The 12,760-nt window shown below is 40.2% G+C and overlaps 2 protein-coding genes across 2 annotated transcripts; one reads left to right on the top strand and one right to left on the bottom strand.

Annotated features, from left to right (window-relative positions):
• Window positions 1-2,060: 2,060 nt before the first annotated feature.
• Window positions 2,061-5,638, top strand: psma1 (proteasome 20S subunit alpha 1). Its single transcript, XM_084555440.1, has 10 exons — window positions 2,061-2,162; window positions 3,069-3,113; window positions 3,225-3,326; window positions 3,812-3,915; window positions 4,005-4,093; window positions 4,267-4,337; window positions 4,451-4,580; window positions 4,824-4,903; window positions 5,133-5,237; window positions 5,352-5,638. Exons 1-10 carry the CDS (start codon window positions 2,160-2,162, stop codon window positions 5,424-5,426), a joined length of 804 nt encoding a protein of 267 aa, XP_084411566.1. The 5' UTR covers window positions 2,061-2,159; the 3' UTR covers window positions 5,427-5,638.
• Window positions 5,639-6,642: 1,004 nt separating this feature from the next.
• Window positions 6,643-12,139, bottom strand: ric3b (RIC3 acetylcholine receptor chaperone b). Its single transcript, XM_084554743.1, has 6 exons — window positions 11,823-12,139; window positions 10,864-11,090; window positions 10,234-10,312; window positions 9,466-9,559; window positions 9,151-9,281; window positions 6,643-7,848 (listed from the first exon to the last, which is right to left on the bottom strand). Exons 1-6 carry the CDS (start codon window positions 11,941-11,943, stop codon window positions 7,394-7,396), a joined length of 1,107 nt encoding a protein of 368 aa, XP_084410869.1. The 5' UTR covers window positions 11,944-12,139; the 3' UTR covers window positions 6,643-7,393.
• Window positions 12,140-12,760: the final 621 nt, after the last annotated feature.

The following is a 12,760-nucleotide window of genomic DNA, read 5'->3' as shown; positions in this document are numbered from 1 at the left end:
GACATTTGAGAAATTAAAAGTAAAAGGACAGAAAAGAATTTATGGAGTAACAGAGGATGTATACAAGTTGAAGTTTGAAAAAAATCCACCTTTATTGCAGGCTCACTGGTAAACTCACCACACACCTGTCCGCATTCCTCCACCTGTAGAGCTGCTCCACAACAGTGTGATTTCCACTGTAAGAAAGCAGACTTCTTCAGAGCCGCTGAAAGAGATAAAAGGTGTATTAGGATCCGAATGCAATAGCTAAAATAAACTGGAGGGGTCATAAAAGTAAAATGATTTTCTTGTAAATTACATTTTTTAGGTTTTCTATATATTTAAACATATTTGCATACCACTACTAGGAAAACAGGTGGAGATTTGGTGTTTTACAGCAAACCAATATAAGCTATCATTTACGGGCAGAAATTACAAAGTCCAATGCAAACACACTGAATCCACGAGGATCTCTCTCAGAGCCTCATTTTCGTGACCAGCAATTGCTGGCTTTTACCCGTCTAGTGGAACAAAGGATGGGGCTTCACTGTGGCACTCGACTGTGAGCACACTCAATAAATCCTTGTTATACTGAATGTTATACCACTCAATATTGCAGAAGGCAACCTCACTGTGTTCTGATAAGACATAGTGAAATCATTATAAGATTGTTGTCATTTCTAAATAAAGCAGCGGCACTCAAAGGACATTTAATTTGTATTTCTTCTGATAAAGGACTCTCCTGATGCAGGTAGTTGCTGAAATAGGTAAACGTAGGAGTGGGAGTTATATTCATCCATAGGTTCAAATTGATAAGATGACTACCGCAACTTCGTCGTCCATTTTGGCAGCACTTTATTAAAAAACAAGAAACTCCCTGCACCATGTGAGAAAGTGTTACTCCATAGATAGATAGATAGATAGATAGATAGATAGATAGATTAATAGATTTTATTCATCCTGTGAGGGAAATGCTGAATTTATGCTGAATTTATCTTAGTACGAGAAAAAAAATAAGATTATTATCTGAAACCTAATTTGTTTTTAAACCTAATTTGGTTTGGTTTGCTATTGTCTGTCAGGAAAGACCATTCTTGCTCTCAAAGCTCATGAGTTAGTCCTCCTGTTAAGCTTTCAGAAAAGTGCAGTGAATGAGGAGTATTGACTAAAGTGCTCTGCCACACAGAATACCATATGTGAATTATTAAAATGGGTGACATTTAACTTTAAAACACACACACACACACAGGCAGCACATGAACTGTTACTGCCAACTTTTTACAAATGCTTTTGAATTTTCACTAATTTTCCACCAATGATACTGAATACAGGACTACTACTGCTACTTGTAATGTGTTTATTTTCATTATCATTATCTGTGTGTAGTTTATCCCACTAACGTTATTTCAAAAATGCCAGAGGAAGTGACACAATGTTGCTGCATATTTCGATCTCTGTGAAACAAGTGATTTTACATCCAGATGTTGCATCTTGTTTTGCTTGTTGTGTCAGTTAAAATTGCAATATCATACATGAAAATAACTCTAAAGCATGGTAAGACATCAGAAGTAAGGATAATACCCACCACGGACGTCTACGTGACGGAACCTAGGGACTGACCCCTCATCTTTCTTCAGGATTGTTGTGCATGAGTTATTCATGGCCCTTATCGATGTCCCCAAACCAACGACGCCGTACAGTGTCTTCTTCTAATTTACTGCTGCCGCCTAGTGTTTATATAAAAACACTGCAACTCGGAAGACTCGAGAATTAACAGGCAGATTTAACCTGGAAATTAATGCAAAGTACAACATAAAGTCTTATTATGTGGAGTTTTAAAGTGTACATAGTTTAAGAAAATACTTTGGAGTTATTAAATGCCGTAAAACGTTCACACAGTATCAAAATGTAAACAGAATATTCTAAAAGTGTGTATTATATAACATTATGCGAAGTAAAGTCTATTTCTGAAGTGTGTACATCTATGAATTTTATTTTTATATTATTTTTAAGTTAAAAAAATGTTCCGAGATAAAATAATCTTAGTTTGCAGATTCACTCGTTTGATCAGTGATTTGAAATCGTTGCTCTGCTGTTTTCCCTGACGCACTGTTCAGGAAAATAAATCGAGCTAGGATCGCAGCGCAGGCGGAGGAGAGAAGACACATTCATAAGCAGAGATGGTAAGTATGAATGAAATATGATATATGTCGGACAGTTTAATATTTTGCAATATGACTATGTAGACAATAAATATCATAGCACGTTTATGTGCTATCATCTGCGAGGAACTCTTGAAAGTGGAGTTCACTGACTCACACTAAGCTAACGTTAGTTAGCTAACTTTTGACGGCACTGTGAGTAAGCAAAACAGTGACTGCTAATGTTAGCTGCATAAACTAAATGATGTGTGTTTAAATAAACGTCTCGTGGCTAATAGTCACCGCGATACTCTCCATCAAATAATCACTAAGCTCCCAATAGCGAAATATAACAACATATACCTGCATTTCGTATGAGTTAGCTAGTTGGATTGTTAGCAGGCTAACGCAAATTAGCTAGCAGGAGTTAGCCACATTGAAAACTAGCAATGGAAGTATGATGCCTTTACTTTCGTTTTCCCTCAGTCCACCGGCCTTCGGCTATGAACTTGTTTTGTTAAGTCAAAATCATTGTATTCACTTTAATAATTCCAGACTCTGACGTTGTCTGGATTTTATTCGGATAATGATAGCTAAAGATAGCTTTCCGCAGATCGGAATTAAATAGGTACCAAGTGCTGAACATCACAGTTAGCACTCTTAGCTAGCGCGATGCTTGTATTTGGTTGCATGGTTCTCTTCCGTAAGAGGCTTAACAAAAATACAGGGTTATCTATTATTCAGCATGATAGTAATTTAAAACCCTGGTCTAAAAGAGTCAACAGAGCAGACGAGCTCAGGATCTTGTGTAGTTAGGAAAGGATATGTAACCAGGATAACGGCTAATAATGCAAGACAACTATGTAAGTCCAGCGTGTGTGTTATTGTAGTAAATGCTGCATTTAATTTGAATGCCTCTGTCAAATTATGGCTTGTTTTTATCTTTAGTTCCGCAATCAATACGACAACGACGTGACGGTATGGAGCCCACAGGTGAGTTTGCGATTAGCGACAGACATACAAAGGCAACCAGTACATGTCTGCATCATTAGCATGCCATCTCATAACGCCTTAACAATGTTATTCGTGTCGATGCTTTCCCAGGGCCGTATTCATCAGATCGAGTATGCCATGGAGGCAGTGAAGCAAGGCTCTGCAACTGTAGGACTTAAATCCAAAAGTCATGCAGTCCTGGTTGCACTAAAGGTACAGTCAGATAGTTTTGTCTTGTCATTCTGTTGCTGTTGTTAACTTCCCCCATTGGGCATTGCCACGAAACCATTTATTGCACATGACTGGTCTTCAGTCAGACATTGTCCACTTAAGAGTGTAGAGACCCTAAACTGAACTTAATAAAATTGTCCTTTTTAACTCATTGGCTATAATTATTCCAGGTTGCCTAAATTTGTCTTTGACTGTCAGATTACTCTAAACTCTCATTAATATGAAAAGGAAAATGTGTTGTGTCAAGTAAAAGGTAACTATAATCTCTGTCATGAAAGTGGACCTTTGACACTAGTTAAAACAGTTATTCGTTAGAATTTATGAATGAAATGAAATGAGAAGGCGTCCATTCTTACTAGTGTACGTTAGTGTATATTATAACACAGCCCAGCAACAAGGAGTCAAGGTGTCAAATTTCAAGTAACTGATCCCTCATGATTAGTGTGCCATGCTTTGTTACTTTGCAGAGAGCCCAGTCAGAACTGGCTGCCCACCAGAAGAAGATCCTTCATGTCGACAACCACATCGGCATCTCCATTGCCGGACTGACTGCTGATGCCAGGCTGCTGTGGTAGGTTACAGCGCATCACATATACAATAAATATACGCACTCGTTATGTAATGGAGTTTTATTTAATGTCAACACCTTCTCTCATGCAGTAACTTCATGCGTCAGGAGTGCTTGGACTCTCGATTTGTGTTCGACAGGCCCCTTCCCGCGTCACGTCTTGTCTCTCTTATTGGCAGCAGTATCCTTTCTACGGTAGAAGTTCTGAATTGATAATGTCGTTGCTAAGATGTGAGGATTGAATTGAATAGGTCATTTAACTCTGCCTAAACTGGACACTTTTCTGTTAAGTTGCCCCCGACAATTAAAATGATAGTTGTGAACAGCAGCAGTGATCCTTGACTGAAACTGCAGAAACCCAAATCCCAACACAGAGGTATGGACGGAGACCCTACGGTGTTGGACTCCTCATTGCTGGCTATGATGTAAGTTTGCCCACACATGCTGTTGAAATATCTAACCTGACTGATGTATGGTGTGACCTGTGGTTGAAGACCACCATAATCATCACCATATTTATTTGTTATGTGTCTCGCAGGATATGGGACCTCACATCTTCCAGACTTGCCCGTCTGCAAACTACTTTGACTGCAAAGCCATGTCCATCGGAGCGCGCTCCCAGTCTGCCCGCACTTACCTAGAGAGGTGCATGGACAAGTTCTCAGACTGTAAGATTTCACTTTTAATCTTAGTACACATGTTCACACTTAACGGAAACATGGTGTAATGAAAACCATGAGATACTTAATAAATCAGTTTTACTGTTTAATTTGGCTCTTGAGATTAGTTAAGTGTTGTTGTTTGTGAAATTATGTCATTTAAATATATAGTAATCCCGCGTCAGATCTCATTTAGCAGCTTTATAGTGCAAAATCTGATGCATCACATTCACAAGTGGGTTTTGTTGTCAGGTAATCTGAATGACCTGGTCCAGCATGGCCTTCGTGCTCTCAGAGAAACCCTCCCCGCCGAGCAGGACCTCACCACCAAGGTATCCCATCTTTGTCCGCTCCTCACCCTCAGCCTGTACATAGCATCAGTTATCTTTGTCTAAAATATAAGCTGCACTATCTGTGATGAAATATTTGTCTGTATCAATCTGAAGAGCTTTGTAATAAATTCCACATTATATTGGGGTGTTAGAGTAAAACCTCATGCAGTAGGCTTAAATGTACAGCAGCATACAGCCCGTTTCTTAGGAAAATGTCTTATTCTTTCAGAATGTTTCCATTGGCATTGTGGGAAAAGAAATGGAGTTCACCATTTATGATGACGATGATGTCGCCCCATTCCTGGAGGGCTTGGAGGAGAGGCCACAGAGAAAGGCAAGGCTTTATCCAGCCCAGTTTGGGGTTGTTTAATTATAGAAACAACAATTTCTGCAGTGATTCAGTATGAAAACATGAATTTTAAAACCCACGTTTGTGTGTGTGTCTCAGGTTGCCCAGCCTGCAGATGAACCCGCCGCCGCCGCCGCCGCTGGAGAGGGACCCGACGAGCCAATGGAGCACTGAGGCAAACGGCTGATCAGTGATCCGCTTCCTGTAGATCCAACCTGACACTTACTGCAACAGAGAAATTGTTAGAGGAGAAAGTTGATGTGACGTGCCACTCACTATACTGTTTATCCAAATGATTCTCCGCTAACATCAACCCATGTGATGTTGCTTTTGTATGACTAAAATGTACCATTATACAAGTAATAAACTCTGTTTTTTGAATTGTGCTGCTGCTCCTAGTTGCATTCGTCGCATTAGTTGTTAAAATGCATTTGGCTGTACAGTATCACTATTAATCAGATAGTCTGATGGTATAAAGTGACTGAAATTAGAAGCCATAAAGAAACAGGAGTAATCAGAGGACCCAAAAGAATTTATTAATTTATTCACAGTATTTTAAACATTTTAAGCATGTTCAGATGCTTTTGTGACAACTTTGTGAAAGCTTAAAGAGAACAGGTGTTGACCCCCCCTTTCTTCAATTTAGCACAGTTCATAGCAGTTTCTTCCTGTTAAGGGTGTTAAATGAAATCAATGAATCTGGAGTTCTCTTTGGATGTAAAGACTCCATGACTTTTGGTGACTAAGGTGAGAAAAGGCACAACTGTCCCAGTGAATTACACTAATTAAGTATTGTGCTAATATTTATTTGCAAATTCACCCTTATCACTTAGTCTAATTTATCTACTTGAAGCACTTGATGTCAATAATGCTAGATCACCTTAAAAGAAAAAGAAATGTCTGAGATAAAGGCTTCAGCAGATGGAATGAGATAAAAACCAGTCAGCGGCAGATCTAAATACTGCATTTGTGCACCGGTGTCCACCTTTTCAGGAAATGTGACATCAGTCCTGGAAACTTTGTTATTATACAGTGCTGCTTAAAAGTTCTTCCTTCAGAATTTTCTACATTTCTGCGTAAAAATGACTCAAAGTATAAGCACAAGTCCTGAAAGTAGGCAATGAGGACCTGATCAAACAAATTAAAAACAAATATTTGTTTATTCGGGAAAATTATTCATTTGTACATATCTGTGAGTTGAAAGTATGTTCGCCCTTGTTTTCAGTATCTGACGTGGTTCTCTTGTGCAACAATAATGGCAACTAAATGTTTCCAGTGACTGCTGATCAGTTATCTTCAGCAGTTAGATGGGAGTTTAGCCCATTCCTTAGTACAGGACCACTTCAGGTCTTAGATGTCGGGGGGGGGGGGGGGGGGGGGGGTTATCACACACACACTGAATTTAGTCTGACTGTGGATTTGGAAGTTCCAGTGAGGTCCACAGAAAGCTCCTTTGTTCATGTCATACACTTCCACAAACGCATGTTGTGAAGATGAGACAAATCCCTGATTAATTTTAAACGAAACAGGCCACTAAATGACACCTGAGTCTCATTACATTGATGGAAACACTTCTGAACACATGGACTTTAATTTGGCCTTGAAATTAACTAACAATCCTAGAGGTGCACTTAGTTTTGCAACTCACAGATATGTAATACTGGCTCATTTTCCTGAATAAACAAATACGCAAGTATAATATTTCTGTTACATTTGTTTGATTGGGTTCACTTTGTCTTCAGGATTTGTGTTCAAATCTGCTGATGTTTTCAGTCATTTTTGTGCAGAATTGTAGAAAATCCAGAAGCGGGCTCTTAACTTTTTAGCAGCAGTGTATACTCAGTCAAAACTTGCTGAATTTCTACATTTTGCATACTGGCATTATCAGACAGTAAGCATTATTTAAAAGAGGCTCTTATTTCAAGACTCTAGCTGTTGTTTAAAGCTGACCATAGTGATATCAATCTGTGCCTTCTACACACATTTTCTCATTTATTCACTTCAAGTATAGCTAAACTAGGCAGGCGATTCATTTTCATGCTACCACCGACTTCCATGCTACTGCCCATCTGAGGAGAACAGACTGGATCTGCACTCACAAACCAGGCCCAGGCTTGAGTTTTATGTGCATCATGCTGGAGTCAGTGACCGTCTTTCTTTGCCCTCCTCCTCTTGTTCCTCCGCCTGACCGAGCTGCAGGGTGTTTCTGTCTCTATCGGCCGGATGAAGTCCTCCATCTTTTCCTGCTCCATCATGGTCGTCATCTTCAGCGTGAGCTCCAGCTCCTCCAGGACTCCGGCCAAGTCCTCCTCGGGGACGCCCAGATCAACGCGAGCCCCTCCCTCCTTATGCTCCTTCTCATTTAAATCTCTCTCTGGCACATCTTCTCCACTTACTGCTGTTGAACCAGACTCCCTCACAGTATCTTCGCTCCGGTCCTCTGTTACTTCGGCCTCTTCTCCACCTGCGACGTCCTCAGGAAGGTTTTCCACCAGGTCGGCCTCGTCGGCGTCTGTCCTCTCTGCCTCTGTCTGCTGGCCGTGCTGACAGCAGCAGCTGGAATGTTCCCAGTAAGATTGAGGCTCCTCAAGATAATCTGTGGAAAGGAATGTAACAAATCATTAATTAGTCAGCGTTCCTTTGAGTGTGTGTCACAAATCTGCCTCAATCTAAGATCATGCAATTACAACTGATTGGCAGGACATAATCAGAATATTTCTAGACTGTGTTCAGTATTGTAGGTTACACTGTAACCTAAGGTTTGTTGAAGGCTTAAAAACTATTTTTAAGAAGAAGTACATACCTACTACTGCGTAAAACTTAAAATAAATTCAAGCCAGTATGAAAATTAACTGTGAAAGTGAAACTTTAGAGAGATTTTAAGGAAGTGAAAGAAAGATAGGTTGACTTCCTGGTGAGAAAAAAAATAAATAAATTAAGAAATAAAGGAAACAGATAGTGTTCATATTTTGAAGCACTGGTTGCCTTTACATGGACACTAAAATTTCACTAATAATCACAATAATAGCCCAGTCACAATAAAATTGCCCCATGTAAAGATCTCAGTGTGAACTAACTGGAGTGCCAGGATGGAATTCTCAGGTGTAAACTCTGTTTCTCTCTGGGTGGAATAAATCCTTTTTTTCTGCGCATGTTGACCCCAACGTAGGGAAAACATCAGGTGACATCATGAGTTGAGGGACAGAAACAGAACAGGACTGACGTTAAGACTGCCGTTAGTAAAAATGATTGCTGAGCGCTTTAACGGTGGAACGGTTCAAAACAACAACTTGTTCAAACAAGTGCGTGAAAAGAAGAGAGAAGCAAGAATCGGATATCTTCATCAACTGAATGAATTCAGTGTTTTCAATACTTTTGGGGAAAAAAAGTTCTCCTGGTTTATCACTGGTAGATCTGATGCTCCACTGTGTCAAAAAAACGTCAGAAACCTTACATTCTGATTGATGTTTCAGGTCATGTTTGTCACTGCGTGTAAGCAGCTGAGTTGGAATCTCTGGTCAGAGGTCTGTTGGTTGAGGAAAAATCTTGTCCAAGCAGATGTAGCTAATCTGCATAACTATACATGACCACGTCAACCACAGGCAACTTTTCTATTCCTGCAGAGCCCTACAAAGTATGTATTTAGCACATATTCAGTACCACACGTTTTCTTATGCAACTACAAACATGAATAGATACAGCTGCAACAAAACAATGGTATATATAGAAGCACTTAAAGAGTGCATGAAGCACACGCTGAGCAACAAAAGTAATAATTTCTCTTTACAACTTGATGCCAAACAAAAAATAAGCCAATTTTTCGTGAAGTGTTAAGTCTTTCTGTAGGTCTCTTTATCAGAATGTAACAGTCACAGCTGAGGGTGCAGCATTCACTAACCTTCCCAGTCATCCTGAGGCTTCTTCTCTGGAGCCATCCCCTCCACCAGCTGGCCCTCCTGCATCACCCGAGTTATCTCCGTCAGCTGCTGCAGGAGACTCTCCTCCTGGTCGGCCGTCACCGCCTTCAGCCTGCAGTTCAGACGGACAACTAAACTTGTTGATCTAAAAATTGTGCATTTTTAGTTTGATTTCCTATTTTCTGCTCTGTCATGTTTGTCCTGATGGTGGTTTTGGAAGACACAAAATAAAAAAAAGAGCTCAACCGAGACAGTTATTCCTGTCAGGGGAATGAGACGTGACTCCTCCTCCTCACCTGTCGGGACTGTGGTGGGCGTTGGAGACAATATTCTCCATCACCAGCTCCGTCTCCCTCAGCTTCTCCTGCAGCTGAGCCAGCTCAAAGTCAGCTGAGGGCAAAGAAGGGAAACCATTAGGGGAAAGGAAGAGCCACGGGGTATCTGCACAACTTTAAACACACAGTATCGATCAGCTGCAGACGTTTTTTTCTTCGCGGCCTGGGTGGACGCCCATACATCTCACGGTATGTTGCTTTATGGGACTCAATATGTCAGCATTCATTTTTTTCTCATTAGGTTAATGGACTACTAACACGAGCAGGCCTTTGAGACTGGACGGAAATTTCTGAGACTTTATGTGACATAGTGCAGATGTGACAGTCAGGGCTTTTAATTCAATCCAATGCTTTTTTTTTTTTTTTTGTATTGCATCAATAGCAATCCAAACTGTATCAAGATCCCCCCAGAGCAAGTTCTAAGGCAATAAGGGAAGAAAAAAAACTCCTTTTAACAGGAGGAATTCTGAAAGCATCAGATACATTCATACATCTGAATGAAGCACACATGAAGCACATATAATGTACATTATACACTATGTACAGTATATAGGGGAGATGATAATGGGTGCTTGCACTGATGCTGATGTTCCGACACATACTGGCACACATGGTGAGCGCTCCTAATATGACAATGACGAACACAAATGTACAATTTGTAAACTATCGCAGCCCTGAACAAGAATGTGTCTTCTGAAAATGACATTAAGTAGAATGAATGAAACTCACTGATCTTTCTCTTCATGTTCTCTGAGCGGACTGAAGGGAACCTGCTCTCCGACGGCTTGCTGTTCCCCTTAGATGTGATCTGACAGGAAGACAATAAAAAGGATTACTAACCATTCCCATGTTCACCTTCACCTCTGACATTATTCTTTTATAGAAAACCATGTAAACGCTTATTCATTTCTTTAGGGTTTTTATTTCAGTCTGAAATACTTTAGATTCAGTTGTAAATGCAGACTCTGATACTGTACTAGTAACTGCAAATCAGGAGGGAATGTTGTTAACAGCTGCAAGAACTAAGTTGAGAAAATTCAAATCAAACATCTACACTATCAATACAAACCTGGAGACAGAAAGCTGTGGCTCAGTAGGTAGAGCGGGTTGTCCACGAACCAGAGGCTAGCGGTTCAATCCCTGGAATGTGCCACATGCCGAAGTGTCCTTGAGCAAGACACTGAACCCCCAGGTGCTGGTGTGTGAATGTGTGTGTACTTGTGTGAGTGAATGGGTAGATGTGTCTGTGACTGTAAAGTGCTTTGAGTACCAATAGGTAGAAAAGCGCTATATAAAAAGCAAGGCCAAGGCCATTTACTTTCTTCTCCTTTTGATCTCAGCAGCCATGTTTGTACTCACCTTGAACAGTATGTAGAGGATGTAGAATAGAATCCCAAAGCCGTACACAGGTATGATTTGCCCCGCCAGGTTGGATTTCCCTCCGGTTCCTGTCCCGGTTCCTGCTCCCTTGGTCTTGGCTATGGCCTCGGAGTTGTGGGCCCTGGAGTAGCCGGATCCCGCGGCCCTCTGGCCTCGGCCCTCCGGAGCCATCTGACGGTGCATCATTGGAGGGAAACGACCTGAACCTGCAACAGGGAGGAGGAGGATGCGCTCAGGATGAGTCTAACATTGCGTCATTTTGAAGATAATAAATAAATATCTGAGAATTTCTTTAAATCTTTAAAACCGCTGACTTCTGTTAAGTGGGAGTGATGGCTTTGGGGTTATTGATCTAGTTTACCAACCATAAATAAGATCTGACATTAATGTGCTCAATGTCAGAGCTTAAGAAATAAATGATTAATAAGTGATTCATTCATTAGTCAAACATTTTCTGGATCTATGGCTGACTTTCATTCTTTTATGTAATTAAAAAGTTGAATGTGTTTGAGTTTTTATACTGGTCATACAACAAACAATCTGATTCTGAATTAGAAACATTTTCCTTCATCTTACAATATATATTTTTATTGCATTTTATTGACAGTACACAAATAGAGTTAAACTGAACTGAATTGGATTAAATAAGTCATACTTTGTCTAAAGGTTAATTTTCATCTGCGGGTTTACATAATATAAATTTGAAAATGTTTTGTTGTTTTCAGCGCCCTCCTCAGGGAGGATAATGTTACTACAGGAACAATGATACACCAGTGATGTACAACACACTATTTGCCTTTAAATAGTAACAAAATAAGGACCGTGTCACAACTTTCAAAAGCTATTAATTCAAAATCTTGACTCTGACATCCGAAAATCTACCAAAGAAGAGCAGAATCCGTCTAAAGGGTAAAGAAAAACCGTGAAATATGACGCACCCTCCGGCCGCTCAGCAGCATCCTTCCTCCCGCGGGATAAGAGGATTTTGGGAAGCAGCAACGCGACGCACAGCACGAGGCATGTCGCGAGGGTGACTTTTTGAAACGTTGACATCGCCATAGTGACCGGAGATCGGTCACCTTCCTGTCGAAAAACGACGATCTATGACTGATTTGAGATGAGGAGACAGGACTCGGAGGAACTTCCTTGTTGACTCGGAGGAGCGGAAGTGCGCCGGAACTGCAGTTACAGTGTTTCGCCACTGGGTGACGCCAAAGGACCGTGTTTGTGTTCATATCGCATTTATACTCTATGTGCCTGGCTGGAATTTAAAGACTATGTGTGGTATTATAATATATAATCATTTATATGTCCTGAAAACAATTCAATAATTTATAGACTGGGACCACAGTTAGATTCTATTCATGTTTTTTTTATTATTTTGTTGTCCACATAGCACTTGAAGCTCAAAGGAATTTATAAACAACAAGAGCACGCATTACTATATGCATAACTTACTAATGACGTCTTAATGTGAACCAAAATTAGATCTCCACATCCACATAAATAATGATTCTGATGTGTGATTATGTTGACATGCGTCTTTATGGTTTATTTTCACTTCACAATTTCGGTTAACTGGATTTGTAATTTCTATGTATTTTTCAGTTGGTCCTTGCCATTTGTAATTATCAAATACTAATCATGTTATTTTTTCCACAACTTTTCTAGAAATTCTTAAATGAATGAATCCCCTTTGTGCACTGCAGCATCTCATTTTCCGCACATAAAAAATTCATGAAAACTTTTTTGTGAAGGATGAGCATCTGCCAAGCGGCTGGCTGAAGCCAAATAAACACTGACCATACTTTCCAGAATTGCAGCGTGTTATTAAAACGTGGGTTATTCTTTGTTTTGTTTTTCTGTGCCCACCTTA

The sequence above is a fragment of the Chelon labrosus genome (genome assembly GCF_963514085.1).
Source record: "Chelon labrosus genome assembly, chromosome: 11".
Taxonomy (NCBI): domain Eukaryota; kingdom Metazoa; phylum Chordata; class Actinopteri; order Mugiliformes; family Mugilidae; genus Chelon; species Chelon labrosus.
This window is presented reverse-complemented; position numbering and strand designations above follow the sequence as displayed.